The sequence below is a fragment of the Helianthus annuus genome, chromosome 15 (genome assembly GCF_002127325.2).
Source record: "Helianthus annuus cultivar XRQ/B chromosome 15, HanXRQr2.0-SUNRISE, whole genome shotgun sequence".
NCBI classification, from domain to species: domain Eukaryota; kingdom Viridiplantae; phylum Streptophyta; class Magnoliopsida; order Asterales; family Asteraceae; genus Helianthus; species Helianthus annuus.
The window spans coordinates 12,789,414-12,809,829 of record NC_035447.2 but is presented as its reverse complement, the minus strand read 5'-3'; the positions used below and the strand labels follow the sequence as shown (position 1 = coordinate 12,809,829).

General features: G+C 35.7%; 4 protein-coding genes across 7 annotated transcripts; 1 reads left to right on the top strand and 3 right to left on the bottom strand.

Annotated features, from left to right (window-relative positions):
- Window positions 1-729: 729 nt before the first annotated feature.
- LOC110910724 (transcription initiation factor IIF subunit alpha) lies at window positions 730-6,339 on the bottom strand. Its single transcript, XM_022155323.2, has 10 exons — window positions 6,184-6,339; window positions 5,918-6,100; window positions 4,315-4,470; window positions 3,550-3,695; window positions 3,083-3,456; window positions 2,798-2,913; window positions 1,838-1,981; window positions 1,489-1,737; window positions 1,214-1,405; window positions 730-1,124 (listed from the first exon to the last, which is right to left on the bottom strand). The coding sequence occupies exons 2-10, from the start codon at window positions 6,086-6,088 to the stop codon at window positions 1,035-1,037; spliced, it is 1,638 nt and encodes a 545-aa protein (XP_022011015.1). The 5' UTR covers window positions 6,089-6,100; window positions 6,184-6,339; the 3' UTR covers window positions 730-1,034.
- Window positions 6,340-8,491: 2,152 nt separating this feature from the next.
- Window positions 8,492-10,667, top strand: LOC110910725 (formin-like protein 20). 4 transcript variants are annotated; one of them, XM_022155325.2, is made up of 4 exons: window positions 8,492-8,663; window positions 8,810-8,902; window positions 9,905-10,120; window positions 10,203-10,667. In XM_022155325.2, the coding sequence occupies exons 3-4, from the start codon at window positions 10,013-10,015 to the stop codon at window positions 10,506-10,508; spliced, it is 414 nt and encodes a 137-aa protein (XP_022011017.1). In that variant the 5' UTR covers window positions 8,492-8,663; window positions 8,810-8,902; window positions 9,905-10,012; the 3' UTR covers window positions 10,509-10,667. The 4 variants fall into 4 exon arrangements, with proteins under 4 accessions (XP_022011017.1, XP_035840070.1, XP_035840071.1 ...); XM_035984177.1 differs by having other exon boundaries at window positions 9,611-10,120; XM_022155324.2 differs by having other exon boundaries at window positions 8,493-8,663; window positions 9,991-10,120.
- Window positions 10,668-13,738: 3,071 nt separating this feature from the next.
- LOC110914790 lies at window positions 13,739-14,378 on the bottom strand. The gene has a single exon (XM_022159510.2). The coding sequence runs from the start codon at window positions 14,130-14,132 to the stop codon at window positions 13,839-13,841; it is 294 nt and encodes a 97-aa protein (XP_022015202.1). The 5' UTR covers window positions 14,133-14,378; the 3' UTR covers window positions 13,739-13,838.
- A 4,022-nt stretch (window positions 14,379-18,400) lies between these two features.
- LOC110910727 (acyl-CoA--sterol O-acyltransferase 1) lies at window positions 18,401-19,801 on the bottom strand. Its single transcript, XM_022155327.2, has 2 exons — window positions 19,134-19,801; window positions 18,401-19,013 (listed from the first exon to the last, which is right to left on the bottom strand). The coding sequence occupies exons 1-2, from the start codon at window positions 19,744-19,746 to the stop codon at window positions 18,580-18,582; spliced, it is 1,047 nt and encodes a 348-aa protein (XP_022011019.1). The 5' UTR covers window positions 19,747-19,801; the 3' UTR covers window positions 18,401-18,579.
- Window positions 19,802-20,416: the final 615 nt, after the last annotated feature.

The window sequence follows — 20,416 nt, the reverse complement described above, 5'->3', positions numbered from 1 at the left end:
GGTAAATACCGGCCGATTATACCGGTATTACCGTTTCCAGATGTAAATCTGGTACGAAGCACCCCGGTAAATAAGTGAAATGGCGTAAGGTTTGTACCAGCGGTAAATTCCGGTATACTGGTTTGAAACGTAATGGTACCGGCCCAGGGTTATTTTAGTTTGAGTTGTTACTTATTTTTATTATATATGTTACTTATCTTACGTAATTTTTATATATTATGATTATTATTCGTAACTAAAAGTTCTTATTTAATATTGTATGAAACGAAAAAAGTTATCCTCTAGTTCTTATTTACATCATCATCATCATACTCAGTAAATCGCACCAATAGAAAAACTAAGGTAGGATCTGAGAAGGGTAAGATGTAGGTAGCCTTACTTCTACCCTGAAGGAATAGAGAGGCAGCTTCCAGTGAGGCTCCAGTTCAGTAGCTTTAATAATATATATGTTTATGTTTCATTTAATTATACATTACTACTACAAATCAGTTTAAAAAAAGTGTGTAGATATAAATAAGCACATCACAACAACATATTTAGAATTTTACAACACAATGTTTGTTTAAGAAGTTGTAAGAAAAAAACAAATTATGATCAAAACAACTATAATAATAAATAAATAAATAATGGAACTTAAAACGTATCCAACCAGTTTTGTCTCTATTTTGCATTCAAACAACAAAAGCTTTAAAACCTATCCAACCCAAAAAAAAAAAAACGTACAATAAGTTGGCTAAAAATGATTTCAATCTAGGATTAAAAGCAGCCTGATTGTTATACTTATTAATAGAAAACAAATCATTATAGTAAACAGGACTCATAATACATAAATCTTAAACAAGCTTCTGTGTTGAAAGTTATTTCAAAATATGATTAACATGTGCAGATTCAAATGACAATGAAGCACAAGCAACATCTACCAAAAGTCATCTGCAAAGGAAAGGGAAAGGAATCCAGTTGACGTCAAGTAAAGTATCCATGTATATAAAACAGTTGGGTCGGGTAAAGGGCCGGGGCCCGTTTCTCTCAGCACCTCATCGGTCTCTCAGCACCACATAGTTGGCACCGTTGGTCTTCTGTATCTTGGAAATCCTTCTCAGAATTTCTGCAAACGCATTTTTGTCCTGCAATAGAAAAAAAAGAGATGATTTGAGTTCCGATTCACATGGAAGGAACAATATAAAATGTTTCAAGTAAACGCAAAATTACACACCTCTTTGGTGCGTAAGCGGGATTTAAACTTAGCAACAAGATCCTGTGTGGTGACAGGTGCGTTGTGCAGCAGAACCGCCGAAATTTCTTCTTCCGTGACAGGTCCGGTAGCAGATGAGGCACCTGCACCTGCTGGTTTAGAAGAAGAACCTTTACCGGCCTTTGCAGGCTCCTCCTTTACATGTTTCACGTCCTGAAACCGAAAACAAGTTCAAACCATCTATACTCTTGACTAAAATGCTGAACATGAAAATGAAAATAGTAATGAGATGGCACATTTTCGGTTTTGACTTTCTTTGAAGCTGTGGCGGCACCATTTGACGGTTTGTTCTCTTCAGTGCTTTTTCGCTTTCCCTTAGCCGACTTGTTTGAAGATGGGGTTCCCCGAGCTGATGTTGTAGCAGCTGCTGGCTTTGAGGGGCTATTGTCGACGGGTTCCTCTTTAAGAGGGTTGTTATTACGCTTTGATGGACCCCCGTTATTATTAGCCTTTGGTGCAAGAACAGGGGAACTTTCGTCTTCAATCTACTCGTAATAAAAACAAAATAAACAAAAATCACATTCCAACAATAAAAAATGCAACTGTTGAACTTTTTTGAATATAAAAAGGACGGAAAGAATTTACATCATCGTCGTCATCGTCATCATCCTCTTGCTCTGGCTCGGATTCATTGGCCCCACTATTTTTCCCGAGCAGCTTCTTCAACTCTTTTCCAGATTGGCTCAGTCCTCCTTCCTCTTCTTCATTATCCTCCTCATCTTCGTCATCCTGGAGAGTGACTAGTCAGTCAAATGTTGCAACAAGTTCAAAAATTAAGTGTACGACTACTTTGTTCTTTTACGTATCTTGGCTGCTCTTAGTGAGGCCTTGGTTAAGTTCTGCTCAGAACTTCTTAATGCGTACCATAGTCACAGGATCCGCTGCACCCCCGCGTTCCGCGAATCAGATCACTTGTACCAGAATCGGGTACAAAAGCGACCCAAACGTCAGGGGTTCGCGATCTGGATCGGGAAATCAGGGCGTACTTGATTTTCCACAAATTCGACCCTATTCACTAATAATCGCGTACCCGATTGATTAATTCGTCGTTTGGGAACGATCGGATATGCGTACCAGAAACAAAAAGGCATATTCAAACCTGAAATTGGACTTTGACTCTTCGATTCCTATGGTATGTGCTAGGTTTTTCCCGCTGAAGTAGACGGTTAGCCTTTTGGGGTTCAAATTAGTTTGTGTAAATTTACCATTTACCCCTCTATCTTTAACTAGTTTACATTTATTCACTAAACTTATAAACTTTTACATAAGAAGTGTATAATTAGTTTGTATATGATATGGTGTACCAGACTATGTGGTACACCGTACCGAATTAGCGTTCCGAATGAACAAACCGTGTACAAGTTTTAGTTCCACGTATCAGAACGTACCACGATCCATGTGACTATTACGCATGCCTCTTATGCAAGCAATTGGAAGTTTCAATCATCTAACTTTATGTTGGGATTTCAAGCAATTGGAAGTTTTCAATCATCTAATCAATATATTACCACTTTCTGTCAAGATAAAAAGAGAATAAAAGCAAACCTGCTTGATTTCTGGAGGAGCAGGGATTTCAGGGGCCAAATCTTCCCGTTCCTCGGGATCGTTGGCCACACCTTCATCGTCATCTGTGAAAATTTCCTCATGCTCCCAGTCATCACCTGCAACCACAAAATTGTTGACTAATTCTTTACAGGAGTTGACTAATTGAGCTTGGTATAAGCCATTCTGATAGCAATGGAACATGATTTTAATTATAAAATTGTAAATAGGTTAAAACATTCAATTATTCAAAGTGAAGCAAACAAAAAAAGAAGATATAATCAATACCCTTCTCAATGTCATCATCATCACCATCAAGATCACCGCCTCTAGGACCTTCCTCATCATCATCGCCACCTCTCTTATTAAGTCCAAGTCTCGTTTTCCTAGCAGACTCCTCGTCTTCATCTTCTTCTCCCCGGTCTGACACGTTTGCCTCGTCATCATCGGCGTTATTCTTTTTACGCCCCCCTCTCCCACCCGCTCCACCGCTTTCCTTGTCATCAAACCTTTCAACTTCACCAAAAGCAGCAGCTCCGCCGTTTGCTGCTTTCATCATCCATCTCTGATAACCATCGGCAGTTTTCCTTCTGTTTTTAATCTTTTCTTCTGCTTCCTCAAGCGTAAGCTGCTTATACTGTGCAACTTTGTTGAAGTTGTACCTTCAAATGCAAGAAACATGTAAGTGTTTTATGTAGAACTAGTATAAGGCATACAAACCAATGTTAAGACGATGAGTTATAACTTATACATACCATGAACCAGCAGGGATCGCAACAAACTCCTTCCCCTGCAGCATGAGAAGGTAGTATGTTGCCGTTTGTGCACCCTCGAGTACACCCTGATACTGAAATTGCCCAGTTTCATCTTCCAAAAGCCAAGGTTTGTTCTTGTATTTCTCCTACACAATTAACCAAAGTGGCATTTTGACAATTGACTGAGGCAGAATTCCATAATAAAGTCTGAAGTAAAGTACACAATGGTCCCCGTGGTTTGCCAAAATTTTGGATTTGGTCCCTAGCTTTCTAAGAGTGCACGAATGGTTCTTGTGGTTTGCACTTTGTAACGCATTTAGTCCCCAGCCAACAAATCTAAAGGTTTCAGCATGTCCAAGTTAGGGACTAAATGCGTTACAAAGTGCAAACCACATGGCCCATCCATGTGACTTTTGGTAAAGTTGGGGACTAAATTCATTAGAAAGCACAAACCATAGGGACCATCCGTGTACTTTTGAAAAGCTAGGGACCAAATCCAAAATTTTGGTAAACCATAGGGACCATCTGTGTACGTTACTCTAAAGTCTGTAATATTAATAGCAATACAGCTGAAAAACTCATTTTGTATTTCATTAAGTCATCTAAGACCAAAATATAAAACATGCGTATTATTTTGTCGGTGCCTTCTAAATCCGTGTATATGCAATCCTGCACGGATTGACTTTGTATATTTATAATCAGAAGAGAAGATTTGATGAGCAACAAAGCAGAAGCAAAGTACATTTGCTTAGAAAGTAAATATACCCGTAGGGTGTCGCTGACTTGACGTCCCTGTAATCCTTCTTTCTGGAGAGACCACTTGTTGTCATTTTTCTTCTTTGAGAAACTTGGTAAACCAGTCACAAACCTTCCTATGAAGTAATTCTTATCGCTGGCTGCACTTGCACGCACATTGTATTCCTATTCAAAACAAGTAAGAACATAATGTCAAGAAACCTAATGAGAGAGAGATAGAGAAGAAACAATGATGCATATGGCAAATACATAAATATCAAAAGGCTTAACAGCAATGGGGCCATGGTAGTTACTAAACTGGAACTGTTGGGTTTACGCTTCTTTTACACTTTCAAGTTAATAATGTTGATAAAGGCCATTTTTCATATCAGAAATAAAGGAAAAGTTGGAAGAATGGAGAAGCGTCTTCAAAGTCCCCTAAGAGCATTAAAGCTTGCTATGTGTGAATATGATTAAACATTTTTCCAAACTAGCTCACCACAAAGTAAAAGTAACTGTAATTCGTTTTAAGATATGCTTTGGGCTCAAATGCTAAAATGGTAAGTAGTTTACTATGAATTGCCATCTAAATATAGGAGAGATGGTACAAAAGAAAAGATGAAAGTCTAGAGTGTACCAATCTTAAATATGTTCTTGAGCAGTGACAACAAAACTATAGATGGCGGCATACATGTAAAAGAATACGAATTATAGCTCAAAAGATACCAAGAATATGTGACGATAAAAGGGTTTTATAAATAGATATTAGGATAACGGCAAGAACTGAGAAACAAAGGAATGTGAAGGAGCCAATCATATCAAGCATAACCCTGAGATTCAAATTGAAGAAGAACAAAGGTTATCTTATTACACTATAGAGCTCACTATGTTTATCAAAACTGTTAAAAGAGTCTAATTCATGCACAGAACCCCGCTATCCAAATGAGAAAACAATTCTTATCCAATATCAGGTTTTGAACCATACAAAATGAGGGCCAACACTGACCTTGACTTCTAGAGTAACGGTCAATATAATCCATGTATCACAAACTGCAAAATTCTAACAACAGACCCAAACTGATTGATTCTAACGCCACTTACCGAACTGCTTCCAGTGACTGATCAGAAGTTACGGCGTTATAAAATCCTAATACATATACAAGCATGAAGCATAAAATAGTGAGTCAGAGCAATCTTTAACCACCAAATGCACATGTTTTGATAATGTGAAACCCCACTGAAACACTTACTTATAGAGTGAAAGCTATTTAATCGTAACCGTCGGGTTTATGGAGGCTCAATTAGTTATATAAGCCCAGTTTGGAACACGCAAAAGAGAGTAAAGGACAGATTAATTCTTGGGGAATAAGCTATATCCTGGTGACCTGGTTGCATAGAGCAATAATACTGTATCCTGGTTGCAGGCCGTGTGCGCAGGTCAGCTTAGAGTGAACCACTTAAAATACTCTGTGTTCTATTCTTTTCTGCAGTTATTTGTGTGTGTGTGTGTTTGCAACTTGATCCTAACAGTAACAATGCTAGATAGACATATATGATATAATAATAAATAGGATTCAGTAACTGTTCTTGCAGATACATACATATATAATATAATAAAAATAATAATACAAACCCTAATTAAACGAGTGATGGTGGCGCCACAATCACGGCACCGGTCCTTGCGCTCAGCCATGGTCTTGCCACAAGCCACACAAAGCGTCATGTGTTTACAATTGCTACCATACAACTCCACCGTCGATCTGCAACCGTCACACGACGGATTCAGCACCAAATCAAACGACATCTCTACTAAATCCTGCAATAACACGTTCCGAATTGTGAATTAACAGGTTATAAGGAAATCCGGCAGTTGTAGAATCTGATTATTGTGAAATAAACCTTGTGGATCTGTTAATTGAACGAGAATTTTGGTCGTTAGGGTTCCGTATGAGAGAATATGATTAGGGGATTTGGGGAAGAAAACGTCTTAATGGAAAGAAGGGACCTTCCCCTGCTTTTATAGTGTAAAGATTTTTTTCGGGTCGGGTTTGATGTAAACGGACCGTCTCCAATGGGAGTGAGAGAAAAACGGAAGAACATGTCATCTCACAAAATAGGAACCAATTTATTTTTTTCTTAAACTTTAATAAAAGTTATTTATACAAGCATAAACTAATAAGGTTATTTTTTCTTTTTTAATTAATATTTTTTTCCTTTTTTTCTATACGTTTAATTCTTTTTTAAGTAAGTTATAAACGTACTTACTTAATCGTGTGACTTGCCTATTTTTATCGGGGTGCCAACGTTGTTAATCTCTAAACATTAAAACCTATTGTTCATATATATTAATTCACATCATAACTAGGAATAGTGATGTCTTTATTTCTTTACTTTGAGCACTATATTTTTTTAAGTTTTTATTTTGGCCCCTCTTTGATTTGTCTTCACATAGACATATAAGTGTCTAATCAAATATGTGTATGTGTGTAATCTTTAAATAATGTATGAATATTTATATAACAAATTTATTTTAATAATAATTTGGCTTTGGACTACTTTAAATTTGTTATATTTTTTATTTTAATTGATAACTCTATCTAAATTGTATACTAAAGGGCTTTTTTATTTAGCTAAATGTTTTTTTAATAATTCTTTAAATGTTTTCACTTCAATATCCTTTTGGTACTGCCCAACATGATATTGGACGCTAATGCGTTTGAAAGTTTCTATTTTTATATACGTTTCGGTATACAATTTGTAACGACCGGTATTTCGCTTTCAGTTTCTATTTTAAGATACGCATTTAAATCACGTTAAAAAATCCAACCCTGCAACGCAGGGGATCAACTCTAGTTAACATTAGTTGAGCACAATTATATCATAATTAATTAATAATTATTGGGAGATACAAGTTCAACTCTCACTTGGTGCATAGTGAAACACTGGTGGGCAATAAAAGAAGACCTATGGAAACTTGGGTTCGATCATTGAACCAAACGAGTTTTATTGGTAATTTCATTGCGTGCTTACGGAGGATGGGTTACCGGGTTTTCCCCGGAATTGGTGGTGGACTCGGGTTTCCCTCGGAGTACTCCGTTTGGTCCAGTGGGTGCCCCGAGAGTGCTCGGGGTTGATTTTGTTGGCCGTTCAAAAAAATCATTAATCAATTAAGATAATATTTAGTAATTAGATATACTTTTGTTGTGATAAAAAAAATGTTTTATCTCGTTATCTCATAAAACCTTTATAATCCAATTACAAATCAATTAGGGGTGATATTCAATAGAAACTAACCCAAAAAGTATTAAAAGTGTGGAAAATATTATTATAAAATTATGTATACTTTAAAGCATATCAAATACAAGTTTGTTGATTGATAGGTTTTATGTTGGTGGGTTGAATTCTTCAAACCCTAACCCAACTCATATATTTATTTGTGTCACCTAGTGTCCAACTAATTGAAAATCATGTTGTTTGGGTTGTGATTTGTGTCAACCCATAAAATCTTCGTTAGTGAATATGAATAATAATTAGTGAGTTCGAGACAAATTAGACAATCAATTATTCCGACTAAAATGATTTTTTTTTTTTTTTTTTTTTTTTGCAACTGGTATGATTTAATCATTTGATTTTGTTTTTTAGTTACCCATTTCTAAGTACACAAACATGAGCTATATGCGACATGAAAAAATTGGAGAACGGTTAGTTAATAAATGAATAGACATTTTGAAAATGAAGAGTTTATGAAATGGATTAAAAAATGAAAAAAACTAATTTCAATTTTAAAAGTTAATAGTTACAAGGAAAATTAAAAATCATAATATTTAACTCTAGATATTAACATTTTTTTCATTTTAAAAATCTACATATAAACTATAAAAAAAAACGTTATTAAAGTGGCCACATTTGGCTTAATCCATTAGTTAAACAAATTATGTTTGTCATATTTAATAAAACGGCTCATGTTAACTCACCTAAAAAATATGATTATTTTTGGAGCCATGTTTTAGTTCGTACAAGAAATACAGTGTTCCCTCAAATTATATAATAGTCTAATTTGCAATTATATAATTATATAATAGTCTAATTTGCAACATGTTTGTGTTTAACTGGGTTGTAACTTATGCTTAAAGTATTTTATATGCTATCTTGTGTTGTACCATGTGCTTAAGTCATTTTCTTCATGCTTTTGAAGCTATCTTGCTTCTGGCTTTCCACATACCACCGCTCATTATACCATAGAGAGAGATGGTTAGAGAGAGAAACATATAGAGGGAGAGACAGCACGACACGGTCGTACGGTTCCGGCAACTACAACTAGACCATAGATCGTCGGCCACCAGATATTTCGCATTTGAAGCTCGCGATTAACTGTACAGGTTGGTAACCTTGATTTGTTCTTTCCACCGAATTAGTTAGGGTTTTCGTTTGTATCTTTTGCAATCAGTCAACCCATACGAGGCATTCTTCTTCTTTGAAACACTAATCTATTTGGTTTGTATTTTTGTTTGCACCCATTGAGTAGGTTAGGGTTTTCAAATAATCGTATTGAACCCTCATGTTGTGGTCGATTGTGAGTCACAGACTGAGCTTCGCCGTCTAAGTTCTTAGAAGCAAGGTACGCAATTTGTGTTTTTCCTGTGCGTCAAGGGTTTTAATGAATGCCTAAGGGTTTTTGATGATCTGGTTCTCATATTTATGTGAAACTGATGTGGGTTTTTAGTTTGATTTGTGGATTGGATGTGATTGTGAGATGTTAGCTGGTATATATATATATATTTTTTTTTGTAAAAGTTAGCTGGTATATATATAAGTTAGCTAGTAATCAGATAGTTAGCCGTGATATAATAGGCTAAAGAGGATAGTGTTTGGATGTGTTTTTGTTTTGCTGTAAATAATGAAAATCAGTTAGTTAGCTGTAATAAACCGGGCTGTAAAAGATAATGTTTAAATGTGCTTTTGCTATTTGAAGTTGTAATTAACAGTGAAACAGTTGAGCATCAGAAATCCTGATCATTTAGGTAATTAGTTCATATATGACCAAAAATGACATTCTTGAGAAAAAAAAGGTATATATGTTTCATGTCTTTGAAAATAGGCAATTTTATGTTACCCTTTGATAATCAAGTGTAACTGGTATGAAACTAATTATTAGAAATTGATTATTTGCCTTTTAAAAATGGATGCAGAATATGTTAATTCTAACATTGAAAACTGATTTTTGTGATTACAAGTAAAAATAAAGATAAGATAATTTTTTTTTTCAAAATGCAAATCCAAACAAAACCTCTGATATAATCTTATGACTTTGTGTCCATTACCGCAGCTCAGTTGGTTGGTTGGCCGGTTGTCTCCATTGGAGGCGTCGGTTCGATCCCCGGCTGGTGCTGGGTATTGGACATCTCGGTGAGGGCTTGGCCTGGGGTTTTACCCGGGTTCGAGTCGAGGGGGGGGGGGTTTACCTATTCAACGGGGTTTCCGCGCATCAGGGGTGTGCTGCGCTTTCTAGCGGTGGTCGAGTAGTCGGCCTTTGGACATAGCCCCGAAAGGGTGGGTTTACACGTGGAAAGCAGTTAGCCGTTCAAAAAAAAAAAAAAATCTTCCGACTTTGTGATTGTAGGAAGAGTGTGAATTGGTGAAAATTGATATTCATCACCGTGTTCAAGGAGATGTGGTTCTTGAATGTGTACATGTGGATCATGTTAGGGAGGAGATTATATTTAGAGTAATGTTTCACACAGCATTTGTGCGAAGTGGCGTACTCAATTTGAGTTGTGATGAAGTTGATGTTATGTGGGATGCAAGAGACCAGATGCAAAAGAACTTTAAAGCAAAGGTAGGCCTTTTTTTCACACTGAGTATGCCCTTATTTTGCAAACACTAGAAGTTGAATGAATATATCCTTATATTTGTATCAGGTATGTTTTTTGGATGCTGATGCTCTACCATCTATAATCACCACAAAAGGAGAATTTGACGACAAGAATGGGACCGAAAGTCCTACACATGAAGAGTGTTTAAAGGTCGAAGAGATTTTTAGTAATGCGGTTGATGAGCAAAAAATTAAGGTGGATGCTGAAAATGGTGATATAGTCTTGAAGGAAGGACCTGTACCAGAATCCGAAGTTGATGCATTTGAAGACTATGAACCAGATGATGGGAACAAAAAACCTGAAAACAGGATTTTAGTTTGGTATGAAGATGCACGGTGGTCGCAACAATGAAGCACATTGAGTAGAACCGGCCGCAACGCGCCGGGTACTACTCCTAGTTATATAACACTACAAAAAGCAACATGTACCCCTTTGTTTAACACACATACCTATTGGCTATTTGATTAAGGCATACTCTTTTGTTTAATACATGCCCTTTTGTTAAACACACATGACCTTTTGTTTAAGAGACATACCCCTTTAATTAAAAAGCAAATGATTTTATACTAAAAAAGCAACATAACCACCGCCACATACGACCACCCATAACCGTATTATCATTATCGCCCTTTATTCAGACATTTTCTTATTTTCTTTGTGCCGATTGTGTCTTGCTTCTCTTTTCTCTGTTTCCGTTTGTCATTCAGTTTTGTTCGTCCCAGATTTGGTGCGGTATGTTTTCATTATTCCATCTTAAGTATTGATTCCCGTATGTTCTTACTCTGATTGTTTTATGTTTTTTTTTATACTCCCATCTTTTTACTGTTTTGGTTATTTTCCTATTAATGTATAAACAAAACATGTTTTTTTAGGTTTACAATTTGTATTTGGATTTGGATTATTGTTTGTAGAGTCTCAGAATAATGTGTGAATTCATGTTGATCTATTTGTATGGTTAAAGTGAATAACTCATGATGGTCAATTTGTTTTGCAAACACTGTGATTTTTGTTTTGTTTAATGTTGTTTTTTCTTTTAAAACAACTAATTTTTTGTTCATTCATTATTATCTTGGTTGATGATCTTTTATTGACGAAGATTCCGTTTTGGTCTCCATTACAAAATTAGAAATAAAAAAATATTATTAAATGTATTCTTTTGTGTGGCATGATGTGAATTCAATAGATAACCTGACCAGATGCCCTTTTAACAATTATCGCAAACCATAGGGAATTAAATGGCGTTGCTGGAAAGTGGAAACCGTAAATTCTTTTCTATTGATCAGTAAGAATCTCTACTGATTTTTTGGTTTATTGATGAATGATGATATGTAATGTTTGTAATGAAGAAACTAACAATGAAAGTTAAATTAACCAGAATAGTCAAACAATGAACGCAACCCACCGGTTAAACGTTTAATGAATAGATATATTTCTATCCAAATGTGATGAGTTCATGTGCCTTAATTTACCTCTTATGTATAACACTTGAATTTTTGGTTTTAGCCAAAGCATGCCAACGTTCAATTAAAAAAAGTAAACTTAGTCTATTTTTTGGGTGTTACAATAATGCAGGGCTATCTTCTTTTTTGAATTTTAAAAGTTTGTTTTATGTTTTATCTTTTATATTTATGTTTATCTCTAAGTTTATTAGGGTCTAGTATAAATAGAGGTGTTGATGAACATTTTTAGTTTTAGTTTTTGATTGATTTTGAATTGAAAGAATATTGTTCTGGGAACCTTTTGATTCGTTTTTTATCGTCTTTGATAACTAATTGTTCTTGAGCCATTTGAATGCTTCCGTAACTGCATCGATATGCTAAATCTTTGCCTATCTTATGTTATTACCCTACAATTTTAGTATATGTGGATCTGTATGTAAAAGTCACTTTTTTTAGCCAATCGAAATTATTTTTTTAGTTCTTCTAAAATTTTGCTATTGCAAATACCCCACTTCTTTTTATGTTTTCGTTTAATAAAAAATGTAATTTGCGATGCGATTTGTTTTTTTACCAACACTAAAATCATACTTTCACAACTTTTATAATAAACATGCCCGCCACAACGCACGGGTCTGCATAAACTCGTATATAAACAAAAAGTAATATTTTCTCTCTCATTCACTCATATCCACCTTTAATAATATGCAAATCTCACTCACATAAAACATGTAGAACGGATTGGAATGCTCTAACAATATAACATTTAATGTCCAGCCCATGGGGTTCGGCACTTAACCTTTTTTTCTCAGCCCAATTGCAAGCCCCAATCAGCCTATGTTATCTATGTTATCTGAAGAAGTAATGTCATAATGTCGAATTAGGTGGCCCGGCTGATCGGGTCAGGAACATATCCGGACACGCCAATTTGCCCCATACAGTATAAGGTAGCGTTTAGTATGCAGGAATGAAAGGCAAAATGTAATGGACCATTACGATGGAATGAAGAAAAGAGTTTGGTTGACCAATGGAATGAAATCACCTATTACATAACGCATTTCATTCCCTCAAAATCATTCCATCCCCCCATATTTTTTTTTCATTCAAACCTTTTTACACCCCTCATTAACAACACCACAACTCATCATCGTCGCCACCACCCACCATCGACGCCCACCGCCGCCGCCGCCACTCGCAACTCGCCACCACCAACCACAGCCGCCGCCGCCACCACCTATCACCACCCACAATCACCGCCATCAACCACTACCAACACTCACCGCCGATTTTATTCCTTCTGTTTTTTTTCTTGCCTACCAAATAATACACGATGATAATTCAATCTATTCCACATGGTAACCAACCAAAACATGGAATGGTAGTGAACTATTCCATTACCTTCTACATTTCATTACCACATACCAAACAGACCCTAAGAAAATTGTGAAAAGAAGGATTTTTAAAGAAATTATTAATCTTTTTTGAAGTATTTTAAGTTTAGGGTTTTTTAAGTTTAATACCAAAATTTTGTACAAGGTTGATGCGATCATATAGTAAGTTTAATACCAAAATTTTTCCCGGAATTGGTGGTGGACCTGGGTTACTCTCAGAGTACTCCGTTTGATCCAGTGAGTGCCCCAAAAGTGTTCGGGATTGATTCTGTTGTAGTGCTTTGTGAGTCAACACTAATTGTAGAAGCTATTAATACAAAGTAAGCACTAAGTGTATAGATGGAAGAAAAAGTGTGTGCAAAAGCTATATATGAAGTTGTACAAAATTGTTTGTGATATTCTAAGACGAACAAGATGTTAAGGAAACACACCTAGATAGGAGGATGCTTCAACCCATCTAGAACTAGGTCATACATCAGCCTTGTATGACCGAACACGGATCAGTTGGTGAGTAAAGGCGGTGGCAGACCTATGTAGAAGCCATGGGGGGCAACCGTCTCTAAAGGAAAAAAATAGTGTTATTTATAAGCTAAAAGTTAATCCAAACAATCGTCCACATGAAAAAGAAAATCATGGGTCCACCACTGAGTAAAGGTATGTGGTTATGGCCTGAACCGGAACCAAGCACATGCATGTATGTGTTCTTGGTCAATGCTTAGTGTCTAGCCCAATTTAACATGAAGAATATGCGACATGGAAGCTAGGTACTTATTCAAATTTCCATTAAACTACAACTACAATACAGACAGGACGGACGAACTTAAAAACGAAATTAAAACACAAGCACACGAACATTAGTAGGCACCACAATTACATTTACAACGAGACAAGCAACTCTTACAATCCAAAAGCCTTGGATAAGAACCAACGTTGCAATCGCACTGTTTCACACACTTGGACTTTGGGTTGTTACTCCACAAGCATCGCGCCATGCACCTCATTATCGGGAAACACTTTGGGCAATCTCTACTCATTGCGTTCGAGATACAGCTCCTGCAATCTCCGCCGTAGTCGCTTGAGCACCCGAGACTCCGAGAACTCATGATTAGACTTAGTAGCACCAAGCACATCAATATTTTTGATCCCATAACTAACAAATGTTCACAAGTGAAATGAAGTGTTTTTCCCCTTTGATGGTGTAGAGTGTAGATGTTGATTACTTGATTTATATAAAAAAATGATCTGTGGGGTGCAATGACTTCATAACCATTTGCCAAAGCTGATCCAACGGCTGGGAATTTATGTGTTGATTGCTAGAAATAAAAGTATAAAAGCAAAACAAATATTTATTCTAGATCTTGATGCAGGGATTTTTATAAGTGCTGAAACTCTGAAAATATGAGTTACTCTAACTTAATGCTTCAATAAGTTTCACTACATTAAATCTCCCTAGTCTTCCTTGGGTTGCTCACATCATCTCTATCACATTAAATTGTCCTTTGTTTGTGATATGTATGAAGAGATGAAATGTCAATTTAGATGATAAATTGAATCATTTTTTTATTTTAAAACAAAAATAAATAAAATTAATATAATGATTATTTATGAACTAGTTATATTTTTCAATTAGTTAATAATCTTTCATATCCCCTCTCTCGCAGGGTAGCCCATGCTACCTCTTAGCTCTGTCTATATAGTGTATTTTTTTTTAGATTTTATACAAAGGATACACTCGATTGGGCCGATCCTAAAAAAAAATATTTGAGATACCCTTGAATTTTTGGGTTAGATCCGTCACTGCTCTCTCATATCTTATGATTTCGACAAATATTTTTACACTTGTGTATCGACAATATGAACATGGGTAATTTTCGATTACTAGTTTTTTTTAATTATTGCCTAGCCACACGTATACGTACATTGTTATTCTGTTAATATTGTTTTGAGTTGTTATGTACCATTTCAATAACATCACCATACGATTTCAACTAACACATATGTAGGAAACACCTAAACATTTGTATTATTAATAACATCAAGCTATATTTCAAACTAAACATGTGCATTTTCAAACTACACAATACATTTACCAATAACATGTACATGTGTAACTGTGTAAGTAAAGAAAAAACAAATGGTATGCATAGTTAACAAAAAACACGAGTTCGGATGACCGTCCGTTTTGATGAATCCGATTGTGGGTTCGGACGGTCACGTACACGAGGGTGGGGCCGGCTTTCATTTTTGTTCAAGGGCTAGATGATTTTCAGCGAAAAATAGATCACAAGTAGAAAGTAACTGTTTCTTGGCCTAGTGGTTAAGGGGGAGGTGGGAAGCTCTTGGAAGTCTGGATCCAGGCATGGCGGATTTTAATATTAACTTGGTGATACTAACACATTAACTACTAACCCGGTTAGCATCATCATAACCGTACGCCGTTAAAAAAAAAGTGACGGCTGGAATCTCCTTGGTTTTTGGGTGGTGTTTGCAGGGTCCGTCTCTCTTGATTTTGTAGAATTGGCTGGCAGTCAGAGTCACGTGAACCATCTTTACTCCATTTGTGGTTGGAGCCAAAAGTAAAGTAAGTAGCAAACACGAAAATGCCTCTTAATTGTTTTTGAATATTTTAAACTTTCATTTTATACAAGAGCTAATACAAAATGTATACATAACTATAAAGTATGTATTGAACTTGTAGCAATATCAAAAACTAAATACTTATTATTATAATAATAAATAATTCAGCTATGAAAATTAAATATAGAATGCACGAATGTTTCTCGATGGATGAATTACTTAAAAAGGTTTACGGGTTAGGCCTGTTTGGTTTATTCGGATCTGAATGGTTAAGATCTGACGGAATCAGACATCTATGTCTGAATCATTCAGCTTCATTCACAATTTGAACCATTCAGACATCATTCCTTTTGGAACCAAACGCTCTGAATACACTACTAAGTAAATAAAAAACTAAGTAAATAAAAAACTTATATCTTTAAAAGAACTCGTGTTTTGCACTCCATGGATTGAATAAACCCATGTATTGCAAATGTTGAGTAACAATAATATAATCGGTTAACAATATAGTCGTTAAGATATTTTTTTTAAATAAACTTTGATATACTATTTACCTATGAAAATATGGTAGGACTAAGACGTATTGTAACTCTATTTTAATCAAAAATTAATAATACAATCTTACTTAAAAGATGATAGAATTAAGACGTATTGGAATCCTATTTTAGTTATGTACATAATGTAATATTCTGTGTTCAAAACTAAAAATGTCTAATAAACAAATTGCAATATATTGTAAAGCTTTTTTAAACGATGAGGATAAAAACTATTTAAATCTATTAGTGAGATAATGATTAAAGAAATAGAATGCTTCCATTCCATTGACCATCAAATACCATTTTTTGCATTATCAAACACCGTTTTTTTATTCACTCAGAATATTGCATTCCATGCCCTCTTTTTTTTCAGACCAAACACTATCCGACTCTTTTTAGTCCCTAACTTTAGACCAAACACTATCCGACTCTTTTTTTTTTTTAGATTTATCTTTAGACCAAACTTATATCCGACTCTTGTTATTAAATAATTTCAAAATCACTAGTGATGACTCTTTAGTTCTACGAAATGCATGAATTGTTTGTGAACAATAGATGGTTAAGTTTAGTGGTGTTAATGATTTTGCTACGGTCTTTAGGTCTAGTGGAATTAGTGATTACCTTACATAAATTCAAATCTCTACAAGTAACTTTAGTTTATTAGATGATAATATATATGAGTAAAAAAATGTTGCTAGATGTTTTATTTGTAAAAGAATTTGAAAAAGTCGACGATGCAGTCATTATCAACGAACAAATATCACATTCCACGTTTTTGTTGCTTCTGCAAGTATTTCCCATTTAGAATTCAATTTGAGTTTAAAAGAATATTTTATAGGTAATGAGGGAGTGGTTGGGGAAAGATTTGGTGTTTACCCAGGTTCGATTATCACTCTTCCTATTATTTTCTGCGGCATCCAGGTGAAGGGGCAAATACGGGCGGCGCCGGTTCGTCTTGGATGAGAGACCAGGTTTTATAGATTATTTCACTGTCGTGCCTTCGGGCGGGTGAAGGTCGGATTTCCGCTCATCTGGGAGAGCCAAGGGGCTGGCTGCGGTCGAGTAGTCGACCTTAATTGGCCACAACGTCTGGTGTCACGATAGTTGGCACGTTGTTCCTTGCCGTTCAAAAAAAGAATATTTTATAAGCATGTTATTTGTTATCCACCAATAATTTAGTTATAATAAATATGATTTGATTATACTGAGATTTAGATCATCAAGAACATTTGTTGATCTATCTTTTTTTTTTTTTTTTTATCCTAAACAAAACTAGTTTGTTGCCAAAACAACAGGTATTTGATCTTTTATCCTAAACAAAACTAGTTTGTTGCCAAAACAACTGGTATTTGATCTAAAGAAGTAATTTTATACCCAAATGTATATTTTATTAACTAATTTCAAAATCATTAGTTATGAGTTATGACTCTTTAGTTCTACGAAATGGATGAATTGTTTGTGAACAATATATGGTTAAGTTTAGTGGTGTTAATGATCCATAAGTGTTTAGCGGTGTTAATGATTTTGCTACGGTCTTGTGGTCTAGTGGAACTAGTGGAGTTAGTTATTACCTTACATAAATTCAAATCTCTACAAGTAACTTTAGTTTATTAGATGATATATATGAGTAAAAAAATGTTGTTAGTTGTTTATTTATAAAAAAATAAATTTTGAAAGTCAAATAGACGATGCAGTCATTATCAACGAACAAATATCACATTCCACGTTTTTGTTGCTTCTGCAAGTATTTCCCATTTAGAATTCAATTTGAGTTAAAAAGAATATTTTTATAGCCAATGAGGTACTAGTGGAGGGGTTGTGGAAAGACTTGTTATCATTGTGACCCACGTTTCACTTTCACTCTCCCCATTATTTTTAGCGCCATCTAGGTGATCAGGGCGAATACGGGTGACGTCGGTTCGTCTTGGATGGGAGACAAGGTTTTACTGATTATTCCACTTTTGTGCCTTCGGGCGGGTGGAGGTCGGGTTTCCGCGCATCTGGGAGAGCCAAGGAGCTGGCCGCGGTCGAGTAGTCGACCTTGGCCACAACGCCCGGTGTCACGGTGGTTGGCTCATCGTTCCTTGCCGTTAAAAAAAAGAATATTTTATAAGCATGTTATTTGTTATCCACCAATAATTTAGTTATAATAAATATGATTCGATTATACTGAGATTTAGATCATCAAGAACATTTGTTGATCTATCTTTTTTTATCCTAAACAAAACTAGTTTGTTGCCAAAACAACACGTATTTGATCTTTTATCCTAAACAAAACTAGTTTGTTGCCAAAACAACAGGTATTTGATCTAAAGAAGTAATTTTATACCCAAATGTATATTACAAAAATAATGTAATACAAAAGTTTCGATGATACCAATTTTTAGACGGACTCCAATGCATTAGTGCTGGTATGAACGCAACCAAACCAATTGTTAGATCCAATACTCGTATATGCCTTCCAAACCTTGAACGTTTATCCTCAATAGTACGGGCAAGAAACGTCATTTGGGGCAACAAATCGTCGACGAACCACAAGTTCCAAAAATGCCATGAACTCTTTACACGACCGGACTTCCGTATTGCACCGCAAGAACGGCGGAAAAAACAACCAGAAGCTGGTGGAAACCACCAATCCCAACGCCAACGGACCCGAAACAACCGCTGGCACACGCAATCTCCCACCCAACATCCTTTTCCCCACCACCTCCACCCCCGCCAACAAACCATGGATCACGAAGAACCACGTGACTTCCCCCGTGGGCTTCAATCGCCCAATGTAATAAAATATTAATTCGTGCATCAACCCGGATACAATGAATGTTGCCATAACCGCGGGAAATGGGGCCCACTTTTTGGTCAAATACCTGCCCGAGATTGACCGGACGGGCAGGTACACCGTAGGATGCAGTATACCTGTCACCAACCCAATGGTTAATGATACAAATCCTGTAGTCTACTATGCGGGTTGTGGTGTATTTATTTTTAAAAATTTATTACATTTTAAAAAAGTAGAAAAAAAAAAGTATACAATACCTGTGACCATAAGATTCCACCTCTTTCCCCAAAAATCCTGTAGGGATGTAGCCAGGTACGGCTCATCAAACTGCGGCTCGAGCTCAAATCCAACGACAGCTCGAGCCGCATAAGCAACCATAGCCAATCCCACATCCAACACCACATAAATATGAACACAAAACAAAGCCATCTTAACAAGAGGATGCAAGTACTCCTCATAATTATACACCTTAAGCAACAAAAGAAACACCACAAACTTAAGCGAGTAATTGATCGGCGACTTGCTTCCCGACTTAGAACCTCCGTCTTTAGATCGCAGTTTTATCGGTACACAAGCAGTAAGGATGAATTTAGACACAGGAAGAGGCGGGTTCGAATACAACGGGCCTTTATCGAAGGCGAAAAGAATAAGTTTAAAGTTGGCAAGCCAGGTGATGAAGAAGGAGGTTGTGCCAGCGAGATGGACCGTGGTGAGACGAATCGGGAGATAGAAGAAGATGCATATTACTGGGACGAAAGCGCTTAGGCGCTTTGTCCCGGGTGCGATCAAGTTGGTGATCTTGTTGCAGTAGTAAAGGGAGATCAGGGCTGTTGCCCATACAAATATTAAGTTGTTAACCTCACCCTCCATTGTGATTGTGTTACAGATCTGTATCTGTGAACTAACTGAATAAATGAATGTAACAAATGTAACAGTCTTTTGTATTTATTTATGTGTAGTTGTGCACCACAAATATATTTTATTCATTTTTAGAATATATTTAATATTCTTGTAATAGGATCTGTATGGATTTGGTAAAGTTTTATTATATTATTGAAAAGTATTTTAAAAAGTTGTGTTACATATTCTCTGAGATTTTTTTTGCAATCTACTGATGTAATAGTGATTGGAATTTGGAAAAATCATGGCTTCTCCAATTTGAATAATATGTAATTGTAATTAGGACATTGACTACAAATTTATCTTATATGGGGATTTTTTTTAATAAATACAAAAATTTACTCTTCTGCTTATCTAAGATAAATATAGTTTTACTGATTTATGATCCGTGCTTTGCAGCGGGACTGTTAATAAATACAAAAATTTACTCTTTTGCTTATCTAAGATAAATATAGTTTTACTGATTTATGATCCGTGCTTTGCAGCGGGACTGTTAATAAATACAAAAATTTACTCTTCTGCTTATCTAAGATAAATATAGTTTTACTGATTTATGATCCGTGCTTTGCAGCGGGACTGTTAAGCTGAACAAAAAGTAAACGTAAAAATGATGAATCACGCACGTTACAATGTGTTAACT